At 40.9% G+C, this 27,501-nt stretch overlaps 3 protein-coding genes across 7 annotated transcripts in view; 1 reads left to right on the top strand and 2 right to left on the bottom strand.

Moving 5' to 3' along the window:
• Positions 1-1,170, bottom strand: part of mast4 (microtubule associated serine/threonine kinase family member 4) — a 109,521-nt gene extending 108,351 nt beyond the window's left edge. For all 4 annotated transcript variants that reach the window (XM_080477083.1, XM_080477082.1, XM_080477081.1 and 1 more), the window contains exon 1: positions 590-1,170. In XM_080477083.1, the coding sequence (XP_080333209.1) occupies positions 590-832 (243 nt within the window). In that variant the 5' untranslated portion in view covers positions 833-1,170. The remainder of the gene's footprint in view (positions 1-589) is intronic.
• Positions 1,171-7,242: 6,072 nt separating this feature from the next.
• On the top strand, positions 7,243-14,940 carry LOC308118208 (interleukin-31 receptor subunit alpha). The gene is made up of 16 exons (XM_080477522.1): positions 7,243-7,424; positions 7,570-7,623; positions 8,461-8,511; positions 8,722-8,839; positions 8,948-9,102; positions 9,201-9,346; positions 9,928-10,069; positions 10,194-10,282; positions 10,351-10,558; positions 10,641-10,826; positions 11,268-11,399; positions 12,143-12,304; positions 13,068-13,211; positions 13,289-13,367; positions 13,462-13,543; positions 13,676-14,940. Exons 1-16 carry the CDS (start codon positions 7,385-7,387, stop codon positions 14,105-14,107), a joined length of 2,220 nt encoding a protein of 739 aa, XP_080333648.1. The 5' UTR covers positions 7,243-7,384; the 3' UTR covers positions 14,108-14,940.
• Positions 14,941-15,137: 197 nt separating this feature from the next.
• srek1 (splicing regulatory glutamine/lysine-rich protein 1) lies at positions 15,138-25,960 on the bottom strand. 2 transcript variants are annotated; one of them, XM_080477524.1, is made up of 11 exons: positions 25,707-25,960; positions 25,445-25,578; positions 22,028-22,143; positions 20,435-20,581; positions 19,434-19,612; positions 19,185-19,315; positions 18,870-18,966; positions 18,672-18,776; positions 18,126-18,197; positions 17,921-18,035; positions 15,138-17,221 (listed from the first exon to the last, which is right to left on the bottom strand). In XM_080477524.1, exons 1-11 carry the CDS (start codon positions 25,832-25,834, stop codon positions 17,054-17,056), a joined length of 1,392 nt encoding a protein of 463 aa, XP_080333650.1. In that variant the 5' UTR covers positions 25,835-25,960; the 3' UTR covers positions 15,138-17,053. The 2 variants fall into 2 exon arrangements, with proteins under 2 accessions (XP_080333650.1, XP_080333649.1); XM_080477523.1 differs by having other exon boundaries at positions 21,980-22,143.
• Positions 25,961-27,501: the final 1,541 nt, after the last annotated feature.

Raw genomic sequence — 27,501 nt, forward strand, 5'->3', positions numbered from 1 at the left:
ATATTCTTCACAAATTGAGCTCATAACAACCACAGCTACACAAACTGTTTGGGAGAGCTTTTGGGAAATTGTTGGAAGGAAACACTTTTGGAAAAAGAACCCAAAACACTAACATAACTGCCCAAAAAAAATCCAGCATGACTGGCTCAAACACAAGAGTGAGGGGTAAATAAAGCAACACACACAGCTTGTAGAGATGCATGATGACTAGTACATGGAAAGGATGAAGTCAGTCTGCGATCCTGATGACTTCATGACATGACACACGAGGTTATTTACAAATATTGTGACAGCAGGAACAAAATAAAGGACTTTAACTGTGTTCTCATGTGTTTTTGCTTGCTGGCTTATAAAAAGTTTTACCGATATCGTTGCTTACATTCACCACAGTTCAGGTGACTTATTAGTTTGGTGGTTTGAAGGTTGAGTTTGCACAGATGTGGTTAAAATAACTAGTTTCAGAAGATATTAACAGAAAAAAAAAATAAAAACTTTTATTTAATGATGCAATAAGATGGCCAGTATAGATAAAGGGAATTATTCTATCTGCATTTATACTGATTTACTGATTCTGTGATGGATTGTTTACCTTTTCGTCCTCGTCCTCCTCTTCCTCTCCAGGCGTCTTCTGCTCATATTGTGCGTTTTTGTGGTCTTCGTTCACAGCTTGAAAGTCCCCGTCATCTCCGTAAACTTTAATTTCCAACACGGTGGTGGTGGTGGTTTCTTCCTCCTCCTCCTCCTCCTCTCCTCCCTCGGACAGGGTTTGGGAGCCTGAAGACGCTGACAGACTCTCGTCGCTTCCACAAGCCTCGAATTGTTTCTCCTCCATTGTTTATTGATATTTTTTTTTTTCAGTCTCACGACGACATGAATTCACCTGTCAGCGCGCGCACCTGTGCGGGTCATAGCCGTCACGAGACGGGAGACACTTTTTTGTTTGTTTGTTTTCCTTCCTCACTCGAGTAAAAACACAAGTCACGACGCCGCTGAAAGTTTACAGATTAAAAAAAAAAAAAAAAAAAAAAAAGTGTGCGCACTCGGGGTGTGTTGTGGTGTGGAGGCCGGGCCGGGCCGCGGGAGTCCGTTGCGGTTAAAAGTTTTCCCCGGTGCGGTTCTGGTCACTCCGGGACTTCACGGTGAGTCCATGCTGCTGTCAGTGTGTCCTCTTATCGCACCAGTCCAGCGTGAAGCCCCGACGAGGCAGGCCCCGCCCACCAGGAGCCAGCGGACCAATCGGAGGCCCGCATCCTCCACCACCGACGCACGCGGGTTCGTAAAGATTCGGCTTCATGGGCGGAAATTACTGAGAGGTGGGCACGAGGGCAGGACCCCTTCATCTTCACACAACATTCCTAGAAACTCATAAATATTATTCTTTCTCTCTTTTTATTATTGAGTTTCTGCAAAGTTTTTGTAAATAAAGAGACGTGCGGTTAAAGAAAAATATATATTTGTTTATTTATTTATTTTTATCTATTATAAATTTGTTCCAGACATGTCAAAACCATACAGCAAACACATACGTAAGAAGAAAAAGTCAATTTACACTAATATGAATTTATGAACATAGACAGATATATATACACACACAATTGTACAAAAGTACCATTGCAACAGTATAAAGGTGTCATTGTTTTAGTAGTATAGAAATACGCTAACAAAGGGTTCTCAGGTCTAAGTCTTATAGAAAAAGTGCAACATCTTCTGCGACATTGAATTGTGAAGGTGGGTGGGCAGCGGCCCCACGCCTCCGTTACATATCCTCGTCTATCTGGCCAAGAGTGAGGCAAATGTAATCATGCAGCTGTGAGATGAAGCTCATCTCTATCAGTGTCAACAAGAAGTGCAAGCAGAGGAACTGGGTCAAAACTCTTCCCTCTGGTATTATGTACTATGCAGAACACATCCTTTCTTAATACTTGGAGACGGAGGTTCAGCCAGTACATTTATCCCTGATGGAGGTGATTTCTGGGAAGGCGCCAGATAAGTAGCCAAATGCTTGAAATAATAACTGTTCCAGCTGAAATGTATGCATTCTATATGTATGTGTTCTAAATCTGTGTATAAATCTATGAACTGTGAAAAGTAAATTTGATGTCACTTAACAAAACCTATAAACGTAGTTTTAAAACTAAGAAAAGAATCAATGGCAGAAAGATGGACTTGTATGGTTTTCTTTTCTTTAACTAAAATGTATTACTACATATAATTTGACGATGTTTATTTTAAAAAAAAAGTGCAAAAGATGGATAAACCTCGAGGCAGTCGTGTAAGACACAGCGTGCCCACTAGGGGGCGAACTTCTACTAATAAAAACCTAGTAACTGAAAGGGGATTTAATACTGATCTTTTTCAAAGTATTAAAGCAAGGGAGCATGAAACTAATTTCTTGTATTGATTTGTTGATTAATAAGAAAAGCTGGACCAATTTGGGAATACAATTATTTACAGTGGTCATCTTTTAATAATGTTTTTTAATTCGATTATGATGAATTAACTTTAATTCTTTTTTAGCCGTCATAGAGTTTAGCCTTAGTAACTTGAGTGCAAAAAGAGCAGAAAAAAAAGCACCGATCCAGCTACTGACTTGACTAAATTAACCGAAGGTTGACCGGTACGCCTAATAAATGACATTGCATTTACATTAGTTGTTCTAAATTGAAAAAAACAAACACTGTCCGGCATGATGAAGGGGAAGAAAACCCCACAGAATTTTACCTAAAATTAAGTCAAGTTTTCACTTGTCAACACCCCCTGCCTTCCATCCTCACACTGGCAGCAAACCCAAGCTTCCTTCCTTTCTCGTCTTTATCGACCACATTATGTCACGGTACACTGAGCTCAGCAGAGTAAACACACTCATGAATGTTGAGCCATTACACCCAGTCAGACCTTGATCTGATGTTTGACAACCTCACGTGTGAACGCCAGTGAAAGTGTTGACATTTAGACGGATCCGGCGTAAACGGCTGTCTGGCAGGTCCACACACACCATTACCCAACGGTGGGCCCGTCCGAACGAGCTCATTTATTGCCCCCGACTGCTTCTGCTGGCGCGCAAACAAGACTTATGCGACCTGGCAGATTAATACACGGTGTGGCAAACGGTTGATTTCACACCTTTATGAATGATCACTTCCAATTCTGAATTATCCTTCATTACTTACCATGAAATTCCCTGCAAACATTTGCGTTTGTCACAGGATGAAAAGTTACCGTATAGCAGCAGGAGAAGATTGTTGTTGTTCTTTATTTAATGATCATATTTTGAAAGGAAATTTACACACTCAGGATACACAGTCTTGATTTAATACGCCATACCTCTGTTGACTTTATTCATCACTTAGCTAAAGTTAATGTCATCAGTTTGCATATTTGGTACTAATAGTCCAATGCCAGCGGGATACCATAAGGCAAAGATAGAAGATATTAGATCCGTACATCTTCTACACCACTTTTTCATTGATTTTTCATTTATTTTGAATGTGTGTAGAACAAACAGATATAATACATAATACTCCATAAGCGAGTGGGAAGAAGAATAAACCATTTGTTCTTTCGAAAATCAATACTTGGAGGTGTGAATCTCCTGCTAAAATTAAGTATCCAACTTACTGGGCCAAATAAACATCTCAGAAATGTATAATTTCTTGCTGAGATCTGATTTCTTTGTGTGATCATTCTTTAAAACTACATTTTAAACCTCAAATCAGACCGCAGTGTGGAAGTTATCCGACTCCAGAGTGACCCGCAAGCGCCGAAGAAGGCGTGATGTCACACCAGTACAAAATGTACGGAAGTAAATGTGGACGCTCCAGCGCACGCATATCCATTTACAATAGCAGCCGACAGAATGACGACGGAAAGAAGAAGGAGATTGAGGAAAGACATCAGATGCATGTCCGATTTGGTGCCATGTGTGATCGAGGCCTGGGTCTGGTGTGCTAAAGTCAGAGTGGCAACGTTCCCGAAACGAAAATGGTCAATTGTGAAAAACTCGGTGGCCTGCAGTGTGGACGGAGCTTTAATGGTGAAGGAAGGCTACAACCTGGACACGTCAACAATCATTCCAGGGCAAACAAAGAGAGACAGTCACACATACATTCAGACCTACAGGCAATTTAGTTGCCATTTATTTTTGGGACTGTGGGAGGAAACCGGACACTCCACGTAAAAAGGCCCTAAGACGTGCTCAGATTCTGTATTTTCACCTCACGAAGTTCCTCTTCACCTCCACATGCTGCTTTTAAAAGTCAGCAAAGTTCTGCAGCTCTCTTCTTCAGCAGCTGTCATGATCATTAAAACCATAGTTTAATAAACATGCCCAGAAAGTATCACGTGGATCAAAAAGTTACTGTTCATTAGAGACAGATTCAGATTTATTCATATCTAGAATGCAGGCGGGAAAAAAAGTCCGGACTAAAGCGAAGACCGTCGCGGGGAAATAGCCGTCTCCATCCGGCTGCGTAACCCTTTTACAGTAGAGTGAACAAACCACAACACATCGAGTACTCACGTTACAGTTAGTTAGTTCAGTACTGCTGAGATTAGTAAGCTGAGCAACAGCTTCATGAAATGCTGATTTAGCAGCGGTGAGCAGCGCGAAGGGAAACTTCATTAATTGTGGTAAAATATATGAAAACTGTAAGACGAGACTTTGTCAAAACAATAAAAGCTCACCGATGAGTTGAAGTGGAACCCTAAAGCCACTCTCTACCACACCTGTTCCTCTCTGGGACTACGTACCTCCCAAGTTGTATAAAGTTTTGTTGCTCTGTTCTAAACCCCTTTTTTTTCCTTTTATCATTTCTTCTGTTTACCCTATATATTAAAAAAATAAAATTGACATGATGTGATTGATTGTACCTTGACTGTCACGTCGACCTGATGCTGTCCTAAATGACAGAATCTCAAAAAAGAAATTTCATTAATTGTAACTATTGATAAACTTCTATTTATTAAAGTTTTATTTTTTTTAACAAACTGCTTAAAGTAGTGAACAAAACACAACACTGAGCCCCGAGCTGAGACATTGGTCACGCTGCCATGAAATATAGCAAACTAGTATTAGTCGCAATGAAAACACTCTTGATATGCCAGTTTGTTGGTACCTCAGGTGGTCTTTAGTGTGTCGGGGGGGAAGTCTGAGTGAAGTCGTGCAAATACCACAATCAACTCCTGTCGATGAAGACAGGGAACGTCTCATAACTGCGTTCTCAGAGCGACGTCTTCACGTGTTTCTGATAAGCTCCCCGAGGTCAGGGATTCATCGAGACCGAAACAAACGTCAGGAAAATTATTCACCCGGTGTTGAGCGTCAGCCACATTCTTATTCCACAGCGGAGAAACACTTCAAGGCCGAGCAGCGTGATGATCATTACGGGAAACTGAATACCGAAGTTAACTTGTGGGATGATAAAAGATTAGAAAAACAGTAAACGGTCTCAGATCAAACGTAGCGAGAGGAACCCGCGTGTCGTTTTCACGCTCCTTGGCCGCGAGTGCGTAACGACGGCTGATCGCAGGGATGATAAAGGTAAAGGGGGAAATTCACCTACAGAAGAACAGCATGAGTTGGCAGCCCCTTTTTTTTTTTTTTTTCCCCTCATTGAGCGAAAAGTCATTTCCTGTGGTTCAGATCATCAAATGTCCTTTTTGATGATTGAACTTGTCAGAAAGAAAGAAAAGGATGTCAGACGCGAGGTGTAGGTGTGACTTTCTTTATATTGAGTGTAAAGGTTAAAACCTAAGATAAGGTAGAAGAGAAGAGAAGAGAAGAGAAGAGAAGAGAAGAGAAGAGAAGAGAAGAGAAGAGATATAACATAACGTAACACAACACAACATAACATAACATAAGAAAGGTGTTGCACAGCTATAAAGAGACAGTAGGAAATGAACACAATAGAGGTGAAAAAAAAAGAAAGCAAGCCGGCGCTGCGTTCATGTACACCGTTGAGATTAAGATCTTGACAAACAACCTTGGTGACATTCTCAAACTTTCAACGTCGGCAAAGTGTGAAGTTAACTTCCTCTGTTCTCAGTCCAGACGTGAAGGAGGAACATGCAGCTCAATCTTCTGCTTCACCTTCTTAAAATGTACATGAAGCAACATGTAAATGCACTTTTTTTTTTTTTTTTTTTTTTTTACCTGCTTCAGTTTGACCAAGACTTCTATAACTGGTGAAACTTGATTAAACCTCTTTATACTCTGCTTTATGGTAGTTTTAAATGGTATTTTCTTAGTTTTTGTTGACGTTGGTGTATTTTGTAGACATTAATAAGCAGTCCAGGAAGGAACATTATTGAATGCATAAATGCCAAATCCTGTCTGCAGTGAATAAAAGAGTGAACATACACATCACCGGTTCGTTTTGATCTAAACTCAGGTTTGCAGGAACAGATCTGGCTGGTTCAGGCCACCCTGGACCGCTTTCTAGTGAAGCTGCTATAGGTTTAGACTGCTGGGAGACTCACTATTATATGTCTTTAATATTCATTCTGTGATACAGTAGAGTATCATTAGAGTGAATTAAAACTAGACTTTTTATTAAATTAATAAATATTATTGAGTTGAACTGATATGTTGTCTGTTTTAACTGATTTGAAATGTTCAATTCTGAGAAATCAAAAATCTAAATGAACATTACAATGTGTATGGACTATAGTGGTTTGTTCCAATATTCAATTTACTTACTAATCATTTAATGTGAAAAACAAAGCTACCATCTGTACGCACGATGCATATCGTGGACAACATGTGATGGAGCGATGATTCAACAATTATTTCTGTATTTATTTCTAGAGCTTTTGAAAACTTTTCCCATGCCTAAACACAGTCTCCTCTCAGAGAACGAACCCGAAACACTCAGAATATCACTTCTCACAACGAGAGAAAGAAAAGAAAAAACCTATATTTTCCAGTTCCACATTTTCCCGTCATTTAATTTGCATCAAATTCTTTGAAAGCGCAGTGCATGTCAACTCTTTCAATCGCACAGACAAACTCATTTCTCTTGCTTTTTACGTTTCCTCCTGACAGTAAATTTGTTGGATGACAAAAAACAAAGCAAAGGCGATTCTATTTGGGGAAAGCAGAAGCATGAGCACGAATAGCTGTTTCTGCAAACTCCGGAGGTCCAACTGTTTTCTCATCTCAAGTATGAAGTCCTCTCAACTGTGTCATAGATCACACCCGCCCCTTCACTTTGTGTGTAAACTCCCCAAATTACCTCCTACTTCAGTCTGCAGAGCTGCTCCTGTATGTATGTGTGTGCGTGCGTGTGTGTGTGTGTGCATCACAGCATGACTGTAAGACACACTGTTGTCTGATAACATCTCAATCAGACATGGTTGGATTTCTGCCCGACTTTCTGGTGTTAAAATGTTCTTTACGGACAAGAAAGCCACATTTCTCATCATTGGTAAGTGACCTGAGTATCTTTTTTTTTTTTTTTTTTAATAATGCAAAATATTTATTGTGGGCTATTTTTTTTTATGAAATCCCATTTTTTGATCATGTTTTCTTCTTTACAGTTAATATTTTAACTCCTGTTGTTTACATTCAAGGTCTCATGTTTGCTTGTGGAGCGACGCTTTCTTCACAAACCAAAGCAGCTTCAAGTAGGTTTATTCTATATTTCAGCTGATTTATCGTCGCATGTGACAAGATTCTGATGTTACTTGAATATTTCCTCATAATAATTGTATTGTCTTTCTTTTTCTTTTTTTTTTTTACATATGTTTTATCAGAGCAGCTTATCCAAAAAATGGAAATTATGCAAAATGATAACATGAAACACACAGAAACGTTTGTGGAATTTGTCTTACATCCGTGTCAAACTTTTAGACTTAAATCGATCAAACTTGAAATCTCAGAGCAGTTTTCTTTTAGTTCGAACTTGAACATAAACAAAGTTCAGAGGCACCTTCCCGAACATGTTGCAAAGAATACACGATTTATACACAGATGAGTGTTGTCAATTATTGGAGGCTCAGGACTATTTTTTAATTCCTCCCAGCCAGTAAATAGTATGAATCCAGATTTTCAGTGGACCCAGTACAGAGCTCTGTGGCACACCGAAGTCCATGATGAACTCCAAACCAAGGGCATTTACGCTGAAATACAGTTTAGTAAAGTCTAGTAAAGAAATAGATTACACAGATAAAACACAATATATCTTCTAAAGAAATATATTTCAGGTTTCTTTCGTTAAAGTCAGTCTTATCTTAATTTGAATTGTGTGTGAAAGGATGACGAGCAACTTTCAGATAAACAAGAAATAGACATAAATATCAACTGTTTTGCCACATGACCTCTCGTAAATCATCAAAATAATGTAATAATATTGAGATAAACGTAGCAAAGGGTGCATTTGCGACAGAATGCGAGGTACTTCTCGTAAATATGACACACACACCATTTAAATATTTACTTTGACACCATATTTGATGTTTCAGCGAATTGCAGGTTACAGATTTCCAGATTAAAGCACTGTGAGATTCACCCAGGTAAAGATACAACACTGAGTAATCTTCATCTGAAACATAGGATGTAGAATCAGACCACAGAGGAGGATGAAATCTCTCTCTCTCTCTCTCTCTCTCTCTCTCTCTCTCTCTCTCTCTCTCTCTCTCTCTCTCTCTCTCTCTCTCTCTCTCTCTCTCTCTCTCTCTCTCTCTCTCTCTCTCTCTCTCTCTCTCTCTCTCTCTCTCTCTCAGCTGGAGTCCATGACTTGGACTGCTTCGGTGAATATAATTCACGTGGGTTCAATACCTGCGTGTGGAAACCCGGAAACCACACGTCACAGAAGAACTACACCGTGGCTGTGCAGCAACCGTAAGAATTAATAGATTCCTTCTTAGCAACTTCATGGAAAATAGTTTTGAAAGTAGATTTTTTTTTTGTCATTTTTTTACAATAACTGCCTTTTTTGACTCGTTGCAGGAGCAGAAATTACTGCAAATTTCATAAAGACATTGTAGAATCCTCAAAAACGGTCACATTATATGATGCACACAACCTGACCGTTGAAGTTTTTGACCACAGTGACGCAGCAAACTGCACTAAAGCAGTTTTCCGAGGTTCACCAAAGAACTTGTGTAGGTCCACGATATGGCAAAAATGTGTGTTTTCTCTCACAATCGATACACGATCGCTTTAAACAAGCGCTAAGATCTTTTCTTTCCCGCCGTCTCAGTGCGATGTGGTCCTCCAACAAAGGCCTCCTTCAGCCGGCTCGCCGGGAGTCTACACGCGAGCGTGAGCTGGCTGCGGAAGGACGTAAACGCCATTAAGAATTACAACGTGAGATATAAAACACTGGGCAGTCCGGCGTGGAGCGAGGTCAGTGTGGCACGCCAAAGAATCTGCTTCCATTGTCACACAAGTTCACTTATTCAGACACCGACAGGTTCTCGTGAAAAGAGCCAACATTTTAATCACGTGTACTCCGATGCCACGTCACAGGAAAGACTTTAAAGTTTAAACTTAAAACGTTATCATGGCTCTATTTTCACTGGAGGTGAAGTTGGGCTGAGTGGTTTTGCTTCCGTTTTAGACACTCTTGCCTTATGAGGTAAAGAAATCTAAACTCAATTCATTCCTTTTTAACGAGACTTCTTTTTATTAATTAGAAAAAAAGAAAACTCTAAAATTGAACTAGTAGTTCCCCCTTAAACACTCTTTTCCATTATTATGATTGTGTATCCTGATTACTGTTCTTTATGCTTGTTTGGTCTGGTAGTTGTGTAATCACTATGTCGATATTCTGTGAAGTCATTGGAATAATGTGAAACTGCAGAGAAAGCACTGTTTAAATAAAGATTTGATAAGTTTTGAATGGGATAAAGTGTAAAAATTGATTAAAATCCAAGTAAAATTTCTTTTTTTTCAAATTTTTTATTCCATGTCTGTGTTGTTTCCAGTCACCCGTGGGATCTGAAAACGGAAGCAGCTGCAGAGTGGACGCCCTGAACTCCTCGCTGGTCTATTTCGTACAAATCCAGTGTGTGACTAATGAGAAATGCTCACAGTGCCCCTGGAGTGAAACCTACACTGTGCCGACAGGTTGGCCTGCTTTTCATGTTACTGCTTCAGAGCAGAAATCAAAGAGTTATCTGTGCCATTTAACCAAATATATTCGCCGAACACAGCTTATATAAAAGAGTTGCAAATGTGTTTTTACTCTAAGAGCTGACCACGCAGCCGGTCGTTGTCCAACGTCGAGATAAAAACATCGCAAGGACAAAAGGCCGCCGGCTGATTTCTGTGACCTGGAAGGTAACGCTCAGACGAAGTGATCCAGTGAGAAGTGGCGATGACGGTGGAAAGTGAGTGCCTGGTTTTAGTTTCCCGGCAGAGAGCTGCACGACGGCTACTACGTGACGGTGTGGAAGGCCTCGGGAGAGACTGCAGGCGAGCGGACGATGACCCCTCAGCCTCACGTCAGACTGGTTCTCTCCTACTCACCTTATCTTCTCAACATCAGCGCCGTCAACAACGCCAGCGTCTCCCCCGCGGCGAGCCTCTCCATACCACAGCGTGAAGACACGCCCGGTCAGCACTTCTTGAAGCACTAAGATTTTTTCTTTTTTCTTTAATGATTCGGTACAAAACTGACTTAAATCTCCATCCGCAGGCGTCCGGGATGGGAGGCTGAACGTGACGGTCCACCACAATACATCTTTCACTGTCTTTTGGAAAGACGACCTCGTCAAATCGTACGTCTGCTACTCCGTGGAGTGGCGGGAAAAAGGACGGAAGACGGTGCACATGTCTTTTTATGAGAGTAATAATAACTACAGGACCCTTTCTCCTTTACCAGGTATGGAATTCAACATACGGCGTTTTCCTCACATTGCAGGATGCAGGAATTTTCCAAAACAAATACAGAAAAAAAACTAGCAGATTAACGGGCCCTTTGAAGCTCTTGGTAATTTAAAACTGGAATGCAAAACTGCTACAGAGACTCACTGCTGCCACCGAAGGGACAAAAGTGGCATTACATGAATTTCACATGACGTACCATTAAACTTTCTTGCAAAAACAAGTTCTGGAAATTAGGTTGAAAAATCATTTGGCCTTTACCAAAACTCCAGCAAATGGTCTGATCACTTCTTATTTTTCCCAGAGAAATAAAGAAAGGCTGCTACAAACCGTGAACACGGCTCTGCCCCAGATTGTTTTGTCATTAGTTGCTGCCATCAAATATAAAACTGTCATCTTTCTGTGTTTGACCGATTTGTTGTTCTTTTCGTGTCCCAAGAGCCTCTGAAGCCGTACAGCAGGTACGGCATCACCCTGCACACTCGGCCGAACAGGGACACCTGCAACATGGTGCACATCAACAACAGCGAGCGCACCTACGGCAGCACGCACTTTTATTCTGTGGAGGGATGTGAGTCAGAAACAAACCCCGTAGTGCTGCATCATGTCATAACGGTGCAATATGTAATAGCGTAATTTGCTGCAATTTTTAATAAACATTGTTTAATAACTTGTTAGATATTGCAACAGTTATTACAAAATGCGGGTGCTCTATTTTTTTATTTACAAAACTTTAATGATTAGGTGCGTTATTTAATAAATAATCAAAATTGATGCCTCAATGAGAAAAGCCATCATACCATCAGAATAACATTACGAATTCCAGTTTAATTAGGATTTATTTAAAATAAAAATAAAACTAGTAGGATGTTTTATTGGTCAAGCCTGTATGAAATGTGACTGTATTCATTATAATGGAGAACGTGTTCACAAGCAAGAAACAAAAGCGACACTGATTAATTATTGCCGACACAAGAATTATGACATTTTGCAAGACATAAACACATGCAATCTGCAATATGTTATGTAAATATTATATATGATACAAAGCATAAAAACACAAAAACTAACATGACATTATTGAACTATTATGACATAATGCGGCTCTACACTCCTGCGTTTTGTAATAACTGTTGCAAATTATAACAAGCCATTACAAAATGCGTTCAAGAATTTTATTACGAAATGCGTTAATGTGTTATTACATAATGAGTTGAAAATGTATTACATAATGCGGCGCTACAAACCCACTTCTCCTGCACTACAGCCCACGCTCGGGGCGTCTGGTCACATTGTGCCTCGATATTCCCACAGCTCCCCTCGGGGCTCCCACAAACATCAGCACCTCCAACATCACGCTGGATTCAGCGGCGCTCCGATGGTCGTGCATCCCGGAGGAGGACACCCGAGGTTTCCTGCTGGGTTACATAATCCACTACGTGGAGTACCACCACAGGGGGACGAGCACAGAGAACAGTGAGCGCCTCCCCGCCTACACCGCCACGCAGGAGGTTAACAAACACAGACTGAAAGCTGTGTGGTTATAGGAAGCGGGGGCAGATGTAAATATGTGGAATATCGTATTTACACGCAAACGTGCAACCAAACGGGTCACTATCTGACCTAAAGTTTATGGACTGTGGCAGACTGTGAGGAGTAAACTCAGTTTACAGCCTCACGCAAAATGGATAACAAAAAGGTTCGGAGCGCATAATCTTTAAAATAACGTAAAAGTGTCAGAGGGGAGGCAACGGTCGGTTTATCATGTACTTTGCCATCCTCTCCACTTCTTCAGGGTTTTCTAAAGCTTTGTAAAAAGTCGGGTTAACTTTATTTCAGCTTGCTTGTCGATCGTTCTTTGATACCGAGTGACAATGTAGGGCGGACTGAAGTAAAACTCCACTCGTGTTCATTCGGACATCTGATTGGGATGTTTCCCATTTCCAGTGGTCAATCAGGCCGAGGTTCAAGCGATAAGAGTTTGGAGTAAATTACCTGATGGACAGCTTTTATATCTCTCACTTGTCTTGAATGTGGCACAGTGTAATCCCAGACGGAGGAAGTAGAATGGGACAGGAATGTCTGGGCTTCTCTCCTCTCCGTATCGCCATGGCAACCCCATCCAGACTAGGAAGAAAGAAGACAGACGGATGAATTGAATGACCGACGGATTATTTTCAATTGGATTTATCTCGGTGCGATCTGTGAACGGCTGAAGAGTGTCCCACTTTCTGTGCAGACGTCACGGTGGATCCGGCGCTGAGCAGCTTTGAACTGGCGGATCTGAAAAGCGACACGGCTTACCAAGTACAGATGTCGGGCTTCACCTCGGCAGGAGCGGGAATTCGAAGCACCGCAAGCTTTTTCAAGACCAAACAGAAAGGTCATTGAACTCGAATGAAACGAATCAACGACAGCAAATATCCGACACCTAAAAGTTTGCGTCTCCGTGCCGTACAGGGAGGTTTGACCTCGGACTCATCGGAGGCTTTGTGGTGGTCTGCTTGTTGCTGCTCTGCGGCTCGCCTGTAATCAAAAGGTAAAGTCACTCACTCACATGTACAAGTGTTCGGAATGCGTTGAGTTTAAATCTACTCCCGATTAACGGATTATATTTTTTAAATTCTTTTTAGGATAAAAGTCATCCTGTGGCCAAGCATACCAAACCCCAGGAAAAGCAACACAATGCAGAGGATTGACAGCGCAGATGAGCTGGTGAGTCGTTCACTAGTTCTACCATTGTGGGAAATTCAAGCTCCCAGACAGAATCAAGGAGTTTGCAAACCTGGAGCCCAAGATGTGATTATAAAAATGCGTAAAGCCCCTTTTTAATCATATGTCGCTCAGGAACTCATGGAAGTGATCAACATTCTGAACGTGGAGGAATGGGATTTAAAAAGCCTTCACATACTTGAGAGAGAAGCGGCTAACGTCCAGCCGTCTGCGTTGGAGCCTCCGACTCTATCGGAGGACGATGACGACTCGCCAGGGAGAACGTCCAGCTGGGCAGAGGAGGACACGGACAACGAAAGCGACTCATCAAGCGATCCCAACATATCGCTTGATACACGACAAACAAACATCCAAGCTTCGGCTTTTGTCTTTACTGGTGGATATACAACAGTGGAAATGTTCCAGCGAGGCATGAGTGCCGCCGTTAGTCCACATGTGGAGAGGAGCTCACCGGGCCCGGACTTGAACCAGGTGAAACCTGGACTGGACTACGTGAGGCAAATTAGTAACGGCCCGGCTTCGGAGAGCGAGCTGGACTGTGGGTGACATGAAGATCATCACACAGGGAGCAAAAGAAAGAGGAACAAACAGGACTTAAGGATTTTTACTGGTTTATATGCCAATTACAAATATTGAATGAAGTCTTGGCCTTCATTTCGAACTATTACTACCTTTTTATTTTTACAGTCATCTCATGAATCGTGACGCAATCTCCAGGGTTATTGCTCTTTTTTTGCATGAAATGGCAAAAAATCAAAAATCAAAAATTACAAATATACAACTCATGCTGAGAAACTTTTGCGGTAAATTTTGAACTCATGACCGTCTCATTTACTCCTGTAATAATATAAGGCATCAACTTTTCAATATTTGTCCTAGATCAGCGTCAAGATTTCACACTTGAAAAGGACAAACTTGAGATTTCAGAGCAGCTACAGTTTTATTTGAATTCAAACCTCAACGTAAACAAAGATCGGAGGCAACTTCCAACTTCCGGTGTGTAAAATACACAATATATACACAGCTGAGTGTCGGCAGTCGACTATTGGAAGTTCAGGATTATTGGATTATTAAAAAAAAAAGATTCTCCCGTCCAAAAAAGTGTATGAATCCAGATTTTTAGTGGACCCAGTACGGCGCTCTGTGGCACACCAAATTCCACAATGAACTGCAAACCAACAGCATTTATGCAAAACTATTGAATGAGAAAATGTCTTTACTGAGTATTTTTGGAAACGTATCTTTGACGGAAAGTGTTGTGGATCTCTCACTCACACTCACACAAATTCAAGCTGCCAGTCCCTGTGAAGCAAACCACCGAAAGAGGTTTCAACCATCAATACTTGTAGTATATCATTAAAAAAAAAATCTTCACAAGCTTTCAGTTGTCGGAAATGCTTTTTCCAACTAAATGTTACCACAAGCTCACAATTTCAAACCTATATATATATATATATTTTTTTTTAATATATATATATATTTTTTTATTATCCAGGTTTGTAAAAGCCATGAAGAATGCGATTTGGCAAAGAGAGCCATTAAATCTTTTTTTTTTTTATAAAGAAAACAAATATTTAAATAGAAAACAAACTATCTGCTATTTTTATTTAGCAAAGACAGACAACACTCTAATAGAACATCTCGTTAGTCATCCTGAACATTTTTTTAATAGAATATTCTGTACAATCTTAGTCTAGGCACTTTTTGACCTTTCTGTGCTTACCATGCACTTTCTTGACCTGTGACATTTTGTGTCCTGCAGTTGGGAAACTTTCGTTGTCCCACTTTCTCCAGGTAATGACGGGACATTTTGCACGCCGTCTTTTTTTCTTTACAGTAGCGGCCTGCATTGTTAAAACAGATAATAGTTTAGGATCACATCATTACAATGGGAACATGAAATATTGTGTTGCAACTTCTAGTGGGGGATATATGTATTTCAAAATAAATACACGTACAGTCAGATTTCTTTTTTGTTAGACGGCGAGAACATATTATTCTGCTTTCCTCTAATTACAGAACTTGAAGGTGTAAAAGTGGTGGACAGTTGTTCTGACGGTGAGATTTGGTGTAAAACCTGGAATACAAAGACACTTCACAGACAGTTTGAATATTCCTTTGCAGAAAGGGCAACCGAGCACCTCAGCATTAGCGATAACCGTTTCTTTTTTGAAAACTTTTTTTTTTTTTTTACATCGGTAGGGTACAGACTGAGCTCGCTGTTCTTCCTCAAACACGTCTTAAAATATGCACTCTGCTGTCGTTCCTCTCGATCAGCAAACAAACTGAAAACGGGAAGTTTGTGTCACAGCCACACCTAGGAAAACAGAAAGACGACACTCGAAATGAGGCCTCAGGCAGCCAGACGTTTTGATCTTTACCTGCAGTTTGTCTGAAAACAACACTTTGCACTTTTTATTTACCCTCTCTGAAAACGTGCAGCATCAAGCCTCTGTAATTTGACACCAGCTTCACCATTCACAAATGTGTGACAGGCCGATTTAAGTGCAGTCTGACCCGCGGCTTCTCCCCCAAAGCAATTACTTCACCCCTCCATTGTCATGTGTGACATTTAATGTTTATTTTTGATATCCACGCGGCATAACGTGATTGGCTGAAAATGATCACAGAGTTCCCTTTAACCCTTTCACTACCGAATGGACGAAATCTCTGTTTTATGGCTGTACAGGTGTAAAAAGTTGCTCATATTACAAATGTGTGACATGCTGGTGAATTACGAGTTGTGAGACGTACATGTGCCGAAGTGAAAAGGGTTCAACGATTCCTCCAGGGTGACACTGCTTTCTCTCCATAAGCAGGGCTTAGTTTTCCAAAGTACCGACAAATACATCCAGGTGAGTCGCAGCCAGATATTTCTATTGTTCGTGGTGAAATCTTGCTGCAAAAATGTGCAAAGCTTCAAATCTGAGTACCTGTTAGTCCTTTTATTGATTGTTTTTTTTTTTGCCTACCTTTTTATACATTTAAAAATCGTATGTAGGCGCTACATAGTAATAAAAACATATCCTCAACTTTTTTTCAAATTTCCAGATATAGTAACTTAAAATGATTTTTTTTCCTTCCTCTTGCCAAGGGAATTTGACCACATATTGGTAGATTTAGTGTGAAGACGAGCTTCGATCTAGGCTGACAAGATTATTTGGGATAACCCCTGATACTCCTGGAGGCTGTTTGAGCTGCTTCAGCTTGTTATGGACAAACAAGACATTTTGAAACTTTATAAGCTTGTGTTAAAAGTTCCAGTTTAGTTGTATCACGCCTGAAAAGCTGCTGTTGCTTTGGCTGAACTGGTTGCTCACTTGCCCTTCAGGCCGAATCGTAAAACCGAGCCGAGACAAACGATCCACGGGGAGGAAAATCGGGACAAGACGATGAGGGAAAACGGTGCCGCTGGAAGTGGTTATTCAAAGTCTTTGCACGCAGCTAGTGTGATAAAATCCTCAGACGAGTCCATGGTGGTGCAATAAGTGTTCAATCTGAATCCACGTACGCCGCCGCCTCCCCGTCCTCCTCGTGGGGACTCGTGTAGCTGCCGTTGTGCTGAAAACAGAACATCATCTCCTCGCTCGGCGTCGCCGAGTCTTCTCTGTCACTTTCGTATTCTTCTTCCTTCTCCTCTGGCTCAAAGTCCACTTGCATCTGAAATAACCCAGAGCAGCCACACGTGGTCAGACGCTGACATGATACACCAGAGGGGGGGGGGGGAAATGGCACTGAAACGGACAGTGTTGCAAAAATCTTTCTTTGATCAGCCTCGTTTTTGCATTTTGTGAGACGCTAACGCAGGACTGTCAGAGACTTGATTAAGATTAAGATTAGTAGTATAGTATATGAGCCTGTGTTTATACCTGCACCTTAAATGAAACACAGCAAACGAATACAAAATGACATCAAACTAAAATCTTCCCACAAGCCAACAGAGGCTGAATTCATTCTATTTCACCGGCTGCAGTGATTCAACACATTCAATTCACTGAGAGTTTGTGTGAGAAAATGAAATATTTTTTTTTTTTAGGTTTGTGTATCACTTCAAAAGAGCTGCAGACCGAAGTACATGACAACACTGCGGGGATCACTGCGGTTTGTGAGAATGTTTCTTCAGCTGTCACTTGTCTCGCTGTTATCAGGAGAGAAGATGAAGCATGAGAAGAGAAAAGTGGACCACTGCTTTCATCTGGCTGGTATCTGTTAGAAGATCTGTACAGTAAATTCTGAGAAGTGCTCGTGTTTGATCGTCAAAGCTGAAAAAAGATTGCTCGGGAGACAGGTGAGGACAGGAAGCAGGTGACATGCACAGACTATAACTGTAATTCATTTGATTTTAATTGAATGTGTTACCTTCAGTGGCTTGGCTTTGCTCTTTATCCTCTCCTGGTCTCTGCGGCTCCTCCTCCTGGATGTGGAGCGCTCCCGCCTATCCTTGCTGCGCTCCCTCCTCTTCTCCCTCCTCCCTCTGGAGTGAATCATCAAGCCGCCGTTAATCTCAGTGTTTAAAGATCCCCCCCCGCTGAGATCACAACATGACGAGAGGTGAAGGATTTACCGTCTTGGTGAGGGCGATCGGGGTTTCCTTCGAGGGCTCCTGGACCGATCCTTACTCCTCCTCTTGTGACCCCTGACATGAACACAACAACTAAGTGAAGCAATTTACTAACCAATAAGGAAAATCTATCAATAGATTATAGAAAAGAAGCCATATTGTGACAAAACCATTAGATAAAAACTAAGATTTCATCTTTTTTTTTCCTTCCTGTTTGCCAGAAGCAGTCCAAGACTATGAAGACCCCTGCTGGCCAATGTAGGAATAACAAGTTGATTTGACTCAAAACACATCTTCTAAGAATGATGGACTCTGGAAGCATATTCAGTTCAGCCATTACGTGATGTCTTGGTTGTTTTGTTCAATGCTTCTAAACATAAAGCTGAAATACAGCTTAACCAGACATATAAGCAGCTGAGGTGAGAGCAACGAGAAAATATTTACATTTTATTAACTCTGAGTAAAGGAAGTTCAGGATTTAAACGTAATACAGACAAAAACCCTCCAACAGTGAAAAGATAGCCAAAGAGCTCTTTGTTCCCGCCTCACCTGGAGCGACTCTGGCTGCGCTTCCGTTCTCTGGAGCGAGAGCGCCTCTTGTGACTGCTGCGGGAAGTGTGGGAGTTGCTCCCCGGCCACGGCCTCTGTGACGGTCTGCTCAAAGAGGAAACACCAAACGAATCCGTCGCAGGCTGAAGACAGCGAGCATGAATAAAATCCAAACAATGAAAAGAGTGAATCTGTCACCTGTGTTTGGAGCGGGGGTTTTTCCTGCGTGTTCTGGAGTGTGAGCGGGAGCGTCTGGACCGCCTCGACCGGCTGGAGGAGCGCCGCCTGGTGTCCACTGCGGTGTGAGCGTCACAACACAAGTCACAAAGACTGGACTTTCTAATGTTTTAGTAATTCTCTTCCGTCTCACAATACATCCTCATGACAGAGTGGGACATTGTTTTAGACTTCCCGGACCGTCCTAACATTGTATTGGTCCCTACGTGGCTCCTGAACTACAATCGGTTGTGTCAGTAACTTTTAAAAATGCAGCAAGTTACAAAGAAGCCTCACCTGGTTCGATGGCAGCAGCAATGGTGGACTGGGCTTCCCTCACCCGCTTCATCACGCTTTCCAGCTCCTTAGCGGCGGCCTGAGGCGTCATCTCCGGAGGTTTGACAATCGCATTGTTGGAATGATTTACCCTGAAAGACACAAAACAAATTAAACTTACCCCAAACACTCCAGTCGTGTGGGAACTTCTGATGTAATTTATGTTTCGGTGGCGGACGTCAGCGTGATCTGCGACAGAAATAGACGTACTTGAGGGGCCTGTCTCCAAACATGACTCCATTGAAGGTCAGCGCTCTGGACACAGAGTCCTGATCCACAAACTCCACGAAGGCGAACCGGGTCGGCTGGGTCTCGTCTCCGGCCATCCGCACAAACTTCACATCGCCCACCTGGCGGAAGAACTCCAGCAGCTGCTCTGCAGTGGTGGTCTGTGCAGACAAGAGGACAACCATGAATCCTCAAGCAGGTAAATAATCTGACTTTATCCATCCAATCAAAAGATGCCTACAGTTAAAGTGGTTGAGGTTTTATTTTCATGACAGAAAACAGACGGCTGCACATCTACAATTAGAACAATGATTCCTGCAGAAAGGAACGGCTGCTGAAATGAAAGGGGCCTCAAACAGCTTAGTCTGATCTCTAATGAAGCACAATCATTTAGAAAAGATGCATGCACATGTTTGACTTTTGTTTTAGTTTTGTATGCATGTACAAAATTCAGCAGTTACATTAGTGCATTTTCAACATTTAACAACTTTAACGAAGCCTCTTAGTGGATATTACAGCGAATACATCACACAACTCCTATTTTCTCAGAATTCAATAGTCAACAAAGCCATCTGGCGATGTCCGCGGTTTGGAGATTCTTTAATATTAATGAGAATGCTCTAAAGTAAGAAAGACTGAATTCTATTCTGCCAAAATATCCTGAGAGGAGGAGAAAGCTAGTTCGTATAACACCAGCACGAGTCGGCTTTGAGCTGAGCTGTTAAAACCCACATAGATTGTCTGATGTTTCTGCTGCCGCTCTGATTAGAAAAAGAGCACTGCTGATTCATTGAAGGTCGATTTAACATGAAACATCCTGCTGCTGTAAAAACTCTGCAGTATTAGCTCACGTGGTAGTACTACTTGTGGCCTCCACCGGCAGGATCAGGCCTGGAAGAGTTTGTTTCAACCTGAACAAACAGGTTGATTTAGGAATGAGGCCTTCCTGTATCACATTCAACACGGGGTTATCTCTCGGTTACCTGCGAGTTCAAGTTGCCGACATAAACCGTCCGCCTGATCTCATCGATCTTTGAGGGATCAACGTTCCCGATGAGGGGCGGCTGGGAGAGAGCTGAAGCTGCGGGTTCCAGAGGAGCCGAGAGCCGATTCACCAAGGGAAGGTTGAGCTGCAGGTGGGATGAAAAGCACAGAATAGTTTCATACCATGATATATGATATATACAGTTCACTTCCTCTTTGAACTGCTGCCATCAGGCAAACGCTACAGGGCAAAAAATAAAAACGAGAACAAATAGACTCAAAAGCCGTTTTTACATCACTGCCGTCACTTTACTTAATGCAACAAAAACAACTAATGTACAATATCTTGTATAACGGGACCAGTGCAATGGAATGTATTCTTGTGTGTGTGTGTATCACTGAGGATTTGTTTTTATTCCTCCATTTTTTATATTTTAACAGGTTTTATTTGTACGTTTATTGATTTTAAAATGCACAGATGGGTTGGCACTTTTTAATCTTGTTGTACTGGTGACAATGACAATAAGGTTTTTTATCCATTTCATTCTAAAATGCATATTAAGTGAAGTTCTTCCAATGATCCACTTGTATGTAAAAGGAAAACTGCCATCCCTTGCGAATACACATGCATGAATACACCTACATTTGCAGGGATCTCTTAATGATGCATGTGCATCTGCATCTGTAGATATGCATGCAATGTGTACTTAGGTATGCATGCATAATGTGTGCAGAGGCGCATGAAGATGTGCATGACCAAATAGGTATGGACATGCTGAGCTCAACATGTGTAGGTCTTTATGTACCTATGGACTCAGTTCTGCAACCATCTGTGTGTATAATAAGTATATGCACGTCAGTCTGCAGGGGTCTATGCGTTGATGTATGCAGCTGCCAAATGCGCATCTATTCATGTGTATATGTTCATTCCAGAGGAGGCATTGAGCAACTATCTTTCATCATTGACAGTCCTTCTTAAACAATGTCAGAAAATTTGGAAACCATTTCAAAATATTTAACTATTCAATTCAATTCAATTTTATTTGTAAAGCACTAAATCACATCAACAGACATCTCAAAGCGCTCTACTTTGAGCAAACATTTTTGTGCGACGACCAAAAAAATTGAGCAGCCCTTCTGCTCGCACGTTTGTGTGTTTGCATGTTTTTCATGTGTGTAGTATGAAGATTAATTGGGCATGTGTTGGTATAATTTCCGAGTGTAGATATGCTTCCATCTATGTCAGGGGTCTATATGAATAAAAACTGTATTTTCTGCTGCATTTACGAAGTTTCATTTACGATGTAATACGGTGTACATTTCATTACATTTCCAACTGTTTCTGTACCTGATTTGAGATATTTCAAGCTTTTTTCAGCCTTTTCTTTTTAAACAATTCTGTTATTTTGGCTGTTTTAACCACTTTTAAGCAGTTTTGTTTGCATTCCTCCATTTTTTTAAGCTTTTCTTCTTTAAAAATTCATTTTAGTTTTATTTGTCAAAGCTGTTGTCAAAAGACAACCTCGGTACGAGTTGCACATTACCTGCAGGTGTAAAAGGGGCGGAGGAGACCCCCCGAGCTGCTGACTCACGTTCTGCAGTGGAGCTGGGGGAGGAATTGGAAGCAATCCCCCTCCAGGATTCAGACTGGGTGCCGGGGTGGCTGGTGCCAACAGAGACAGAGCCTTGGACTCCTCCGGGATCTTCCCTGCAGGGCAGAGGCTGATATTAGTGGAGGCAATAGCAGGACTCGTGTGTCTGTCTCCTCTATGTCTGCACAATTAGCCCACTGTATTCTAGAGAGAAAAGACAGCATACGCCTCCCCGTACAGCCTACAAGTCTTCTACTGTCTACTCAAGGCATACTGGAGACCGAGCATCCTCTACTTTGCTTGTATTTATCAATCCGAATCATTATTTTTGGAAAAAATAAATAAAAAAAATCTACCTTTTCTTAAAGAAAAACCCCAAAAAGTCATTTTGTCCTTGTTCTCTTTTCATAGATCAAAAAAAGAAAAAGAAAAGAAAGAACACAATGCAGAGAATGAGTCAACACTTTGATGTATGGGTCACCTGTACTGGAAACATATTGGTCATGAACCATACGATATCAAGCATGGGCGCTTTCCCGTGGGGAGGGGAGGGGGGTTTCGATCGTTTCGCAGTGTTGGAAAGGTGTGCAACACAAGACAACCCCAATGGCTGCATCACTAATAGCACACAGGACATCAGATACAGAAAAGAACAACAATTTAAGAACTGCAGGAAAGGTTAGCCAAAAACTTCAGCTATTAAATAAAAAAAAAAAATAAAAAAAAGTTTGCTTGTCACCAGCCAGTTCCTTCTGCAGAGAGACGGGAGACAAAAACAGCTACAACAGGGATCTGAGCAAGAATTAGCGTTTCCTTCCAAATGTCAAAACAAAAGCATTAATGCATGGTGAGAAAAATGCAGCTAATCTTCTTTCCTAACTACAGAAGAGGATTAATGTGTATGTGTGTGTGGTGAGGGGTGGGGGGACTCTACAAAACACTTTCTACTACACTTTGGGTAAAAGATGTTAAACTGAGTCTCACTTTTTTTTTTTTCTCTCTTTCATTTGCAATCACTAGCCTCTCGCTACGTCACACAGGTGTCGGAGACAAAGAGGGTAAAAAGTGTTAGCGGTCCTCCTAGAGTGATACACATCCCACCGGTATGCCGTAGCAACCTGGACAGAACCCAACCACACACAAGCTGCAGCTGTAGCAGAGAGAGAGAGGAGGGGGGGGTTTGGGGACGGGGAGGTTGGACAATAATCAAAAAACAACAAACCAAAAAAATAACAAATATAAAAACACAACGCTAAAGAGATAAGCAGATAACTGCAATTTTTTTCTTTTCTTTTCTAAGATAAGAGACAGTAGAGAGTGGACAACATGGGAAAGTATGAAAGGAAACAAACCAAAATGTAAATTAAAAAAAAAAAAAAAAAAAAAAAAAAAAAGAGACAAGGTGTCCATCTTGGAGGGTTCAGCGGGCTATTCTCCTGGTCACATCCCCCCCTTGAAGGCTGCGTTGGCCCGATCGGGGATAGTGGCTTGGAAAACAATGCCTGACTCAGGCTAGTGTAGTGTAACGGCTGGGCCAGTCTAGTCATCTGATATGCACACATAATCACACAGAAAAAACATACAAAACCAAATTAATAAACTCAGTAGCCAACCAGCACCAAGTCACGTGGACAAAAAGCATCAAGTTAGAGGTGACATCATTTATTTTTGTTTTGACTGTAACACATGGGAACAACAGTGGCACCCAAAAAATTTTTAAAAAATGAGAGAAGGATGGTAATCTTTAAAAAAAAAAAAATAAATAAAAAGGAGCACCCAAAAAAATGAAGACAGAAAAGTGGATTGCCTTAGCTATGTTGCCGTGGATTTTTACTCTGCACAAACCCAGTTTCCAGAAAAAGTTGGGACACCGTGCAAAATGTAGACAGCAACAGAAAGCCATGCAAATCACTTAAATCGTGAATTAAATTCAAAGTGACGCAAAGACAAGAAATCAGATATTAAAATCGAAACAAAAATCAAGAGGCTTACTTACCAAGTTGATCTTCTAAAAACAAAAGCATTAAGACGGCAATAACCACATTTAATTGATTTTTGTTTTTTTCTCTTTGGTGTTTCCATCTTTGCCTCCGCTCAGATTTCATTTGAGGACGAACAATCATCTTAACAGCTGGGAAACGTAGACTTGAATCATTTTAACAAAACAAGAATCCCCAAAATTAGATTGCTCGGCAGAAAAAAACAGATACAGAGTTTTGGAGTTCATGCAGTGATTTTCACACCGGTGTTGTGTCTGTTTTAATTCAAGGCTGCAGCCAACCCAAATCAAATATCAGCATAGCCTTTGCAAACAGATTCTCTAGAATTTTCTTTCATTTTTAGTTAGTTTATAAGCCGCATATGGTAAAATCTCCAAGTACTTTACAATTTTATGATGGGATAAATTATTGTTGCATAGTTGCACAAATAAACCAAAGGTTGTTTTGTTTAAACCTCCCATTTGTTACCATTACGGGCATTAAGTGCAGTAGGCTCCGGTATATTTCACATTTGAATAAGCATATTCTGAATAAGTTACGTTTTCTAGCAGATGAATACATTGAGCCTGCTGTAATGAATCAGTAGTTGCTTCTGGTACATAAAACATTACGATAACTCCGCATGGAGCTGGTTCAGGAGCAGTCTGTGGTGAAAACAGTCTGTTTTGGATGCATGAACTTGAGATTACATTCCAATATCTCACCATTTTTTCCTGATTGTTACTTGATTTAATAGTAATATATAGTTGCATGTCATCTGCACAACTGTGCTGGCTTATGTCATGTTTATATACGATGTGACCAGGTTGTAGCATTTCTAAGAGAACAGTAGGAGAACTAATGCTGATCCCTGTGGAACACAGCACAATAATTTAAGATTTAATCTGACAAAAAAAAAAAAAAAAAGGTTCTGGTTTTATACATATATACTATATACATATAGCACCATAACATTTTTGTATTTGGTTGACCGATTAAACTATTACTACTACAGAATCTCACACTTGGTTCAAGGTTATACATATTTTGCGTGGTGAGTTGTCTTTGCTCCATTTGCATGGCTATATGTTTTAAAAGACGTGCACATGAAGGTGTCCTCCATTTTCTGGAACTGGGGTTGTCAGTTCAAACATAAATCCTTGGCTTACATTACCATGCATTTCAGTTTCTTAAAAAAACAAAACAAACAAACCAAAAAAACACATTCACCCTGTGACGAAGAGAAATCAAAACAGAAATATTTGCTGGCTAGTGTTATAATTAGCTCCCTGCAATACAACCCCATCACCTGTGTGTCAAATATAGAATAACAGTGGCAGCAGCAAAACCCTAAATTAAGCGTAAAAGCACAAAAAAATCAAAGAAATCCACTGACACATTTCATTAAAGGTGTTTCGAGGATAAAGAATGCACTCACCTTCTGCACATGGCACAACTATCAGAGCTCTGTCAATAAACACAGTGTTGGTAAGATGTTGCGCCACACCAACACTGGAAGGCTCTCGGTACTTTATGTAACACACTTTAGACGAAAAAGACAGAGCGGCATTGCTGCAGGAAGAAGGAAAAAAAAACGGTTAATTATCCGTTTACACCTGTGACTTCTCGATATGGAGAAAAAAAGGCCACAGGTCCGCGGTGTTTCCTGACTACTCGTGCCGGGCGCGGGTCACTCTTACTCGGGCGGGTATAGCCGCAGCTCCTCGATGTCTCCCAGGAAACCGAACAGAGTGCGCATCTGCTCGCTGGTCACGGCCGAGGAGAGGTTGGTTACCTGGACGACGGCGGTGCCCGGGATCCCGCTCATAGTGCCGCCGGGTGAATACAGTGTGGGTATTTACAATGTTTTATTTTATTATTTTAAATAAAATAAGAACAGAAACAGCGAACACAGAGGCGACACAGTCTTCTTCTGGTTTCCTTACAAGGACTGACAGTTGACTCATAGTTACACTACCGCCTCCTGCAGGCTGGGATAGGCATTGCAACAGGCACAAAGGGCAACATAAACTTTAACACTTTAAATATGAAGCTGTTTTGTGTTTCTGTTTTTACAGATAATGTAAAATTATGCTGCAGCCTGATGTTGGCAGCTGGATTAACTGCTGGTTCAGAAGTCTGTGTGGGTGTCAGATCAGATAACATATGATTGTCTGTGATTGGGAAGTTCAGGCTAATAACTCTTATTTTAAATATTTTGCCTTTTTTTTTTTAACAGTCTGCATTAAAAGGACGTAAATAATTCAACCCCCCGCCCCCCCCCCCCTTTTTTTACTTGTGACTTTTTAGTCAGTCCTGAAATACACATTAATTTGTTAAGATGTAAAATTGAATAAAATAACTTTTTTCACAACTGAAGAGATAGATAAAAAAAAGAGCATATTTACAGATAAAATATCTTTAAATAGGCTGAGATGTCCTCAAAGAAATCCCGGTCTCACCCTTGTCATCACAAGTCACAATAGTCCTCAAAATTTTTTTGATTTTTGTTTAATCAAAAAAGCGTAACCATGTAAAGAAAAAGCTGGATGTCACCACGGAGTCACTTTTCACATGAAGGGTTATTATTAAATGTGTAGACCCCAAAATAAGGCTTTTTTACCATTATTTGCCATTTTCTTTTTTTATTGCCATCTGGTCTGTTGTCATTTCCATTAGTGTATTCCTCCAAACTGGATGTTTTTCTTACACGATGGGCTTCTAAGTTAATTTCTGATGATAATTTGTGTTCATTACATTTATTTCAACGTTCAGTTGTGCGAGTTTTCGGACCATTTTGAGACGTCTGGAATGAAGACAGTGGGATCAGTGTTAAACAGCATTAGTTTATTTTCCACAGGTTACTTCAGAAACAGGTAATTATGTACAAAATCTGGAATGTTGGATAAATGCATATCAATCATCGTCGTCTCGTCTCACCGTGACCGTTCCCGGGGAAACCATAGAAAGACGAGCAATACATTAAAACGGGCGCCTCTGCATCGCAAGTTATTGCTGGTTTTACAATCGCAAGTCACTAATGCCTTTTATTACCTCTTTTTCTTGTTTCTTTTAAGATTATTTACAATTTGATTAGTAAAGATCTAAAAATCCACAGACGACTGCTAAATAAATAAGAATATGGGAGCATCAGAGAAAACAAACCAACATGGATGAAGAAAACGTGTGAAAAACATTGTCGTTTTTTTAAAATCTCCCTAGATTGTCTACGATGTCAGCCTGGGTTTATTTAAAAAAAAAATTTTTTTTATTTGCCACGAAAGTAAAGCGACCACTAACCCAGAAATGTTCCTCATTCAGCCTGAAAGTCAACAGAGATCCACCAACGGAATAAAACAAGTACAAGTCAACGAGTTCATGTAGAAAGTACATTTTGCGCGGGAACATTTGGGGAAATGCAGGTTTGTCATGTTGTCGTTGAATATAACTTGTATTTATAAACTAGCATAATTTAGAACAGCTACCTTCGGACAG

The sequence above is a fragment of the Lipophrys pholis genome (assembly GCF_963383615.2).
Source record: "Lipophrys pholis genome assembly, chromosome: 12".
Taxonomy (NCBI): domain Eukaryota; kingdom Metazoa; phylum Chordata; class Actinopteri; order Blenniiformes; family Blenniidae; genus Lipophrys; species Lipophrys pholis.

Coding starts and splice junctions, on each gene's coding strand:
- LOC308118208 (XM_080477522.1), top strand. CDS start 7,385: ATGTTCTTTACGGACAAGAAAGCCACATTTCTCATCATTG. Junction 10,283..10,350: donor TGATTTCTGTGACCTGGAAG/GTAACGCTCAGA, acceptor GCCTGGTTTTAG/TTTCCCGGCAGAGAGCTGCA. Junction 10,827..11,267: donor GACCCTTTCTCCTTTACCAG/GTATGGAATTCA, acceptor TCGTGTCCCAAG/AGCCTCTGAAGCCGTACAGC.
- srek1 (XM_080477523.1), bottom strand. CDS start 25,834: ATGAGCGGGATCCCGGGCACCGCCGTCGTCCAGGTAACCAACCTCTCC. Junction 25,579..25,706: donor CTGCGGCTATACCCGCCCGA/GTAAGAGTGACC, acceptor TTCTTCCTGCAG/CAATGCCGCTCTGTCTTTTT. Junction 18,198..18,671: donor CGCAGCCAGAGTCGCTCCAG/GTGAGGCGGGAA, acceptor TGTTCATGTCAG/GGGTCACAAGAGGAGGAGTA.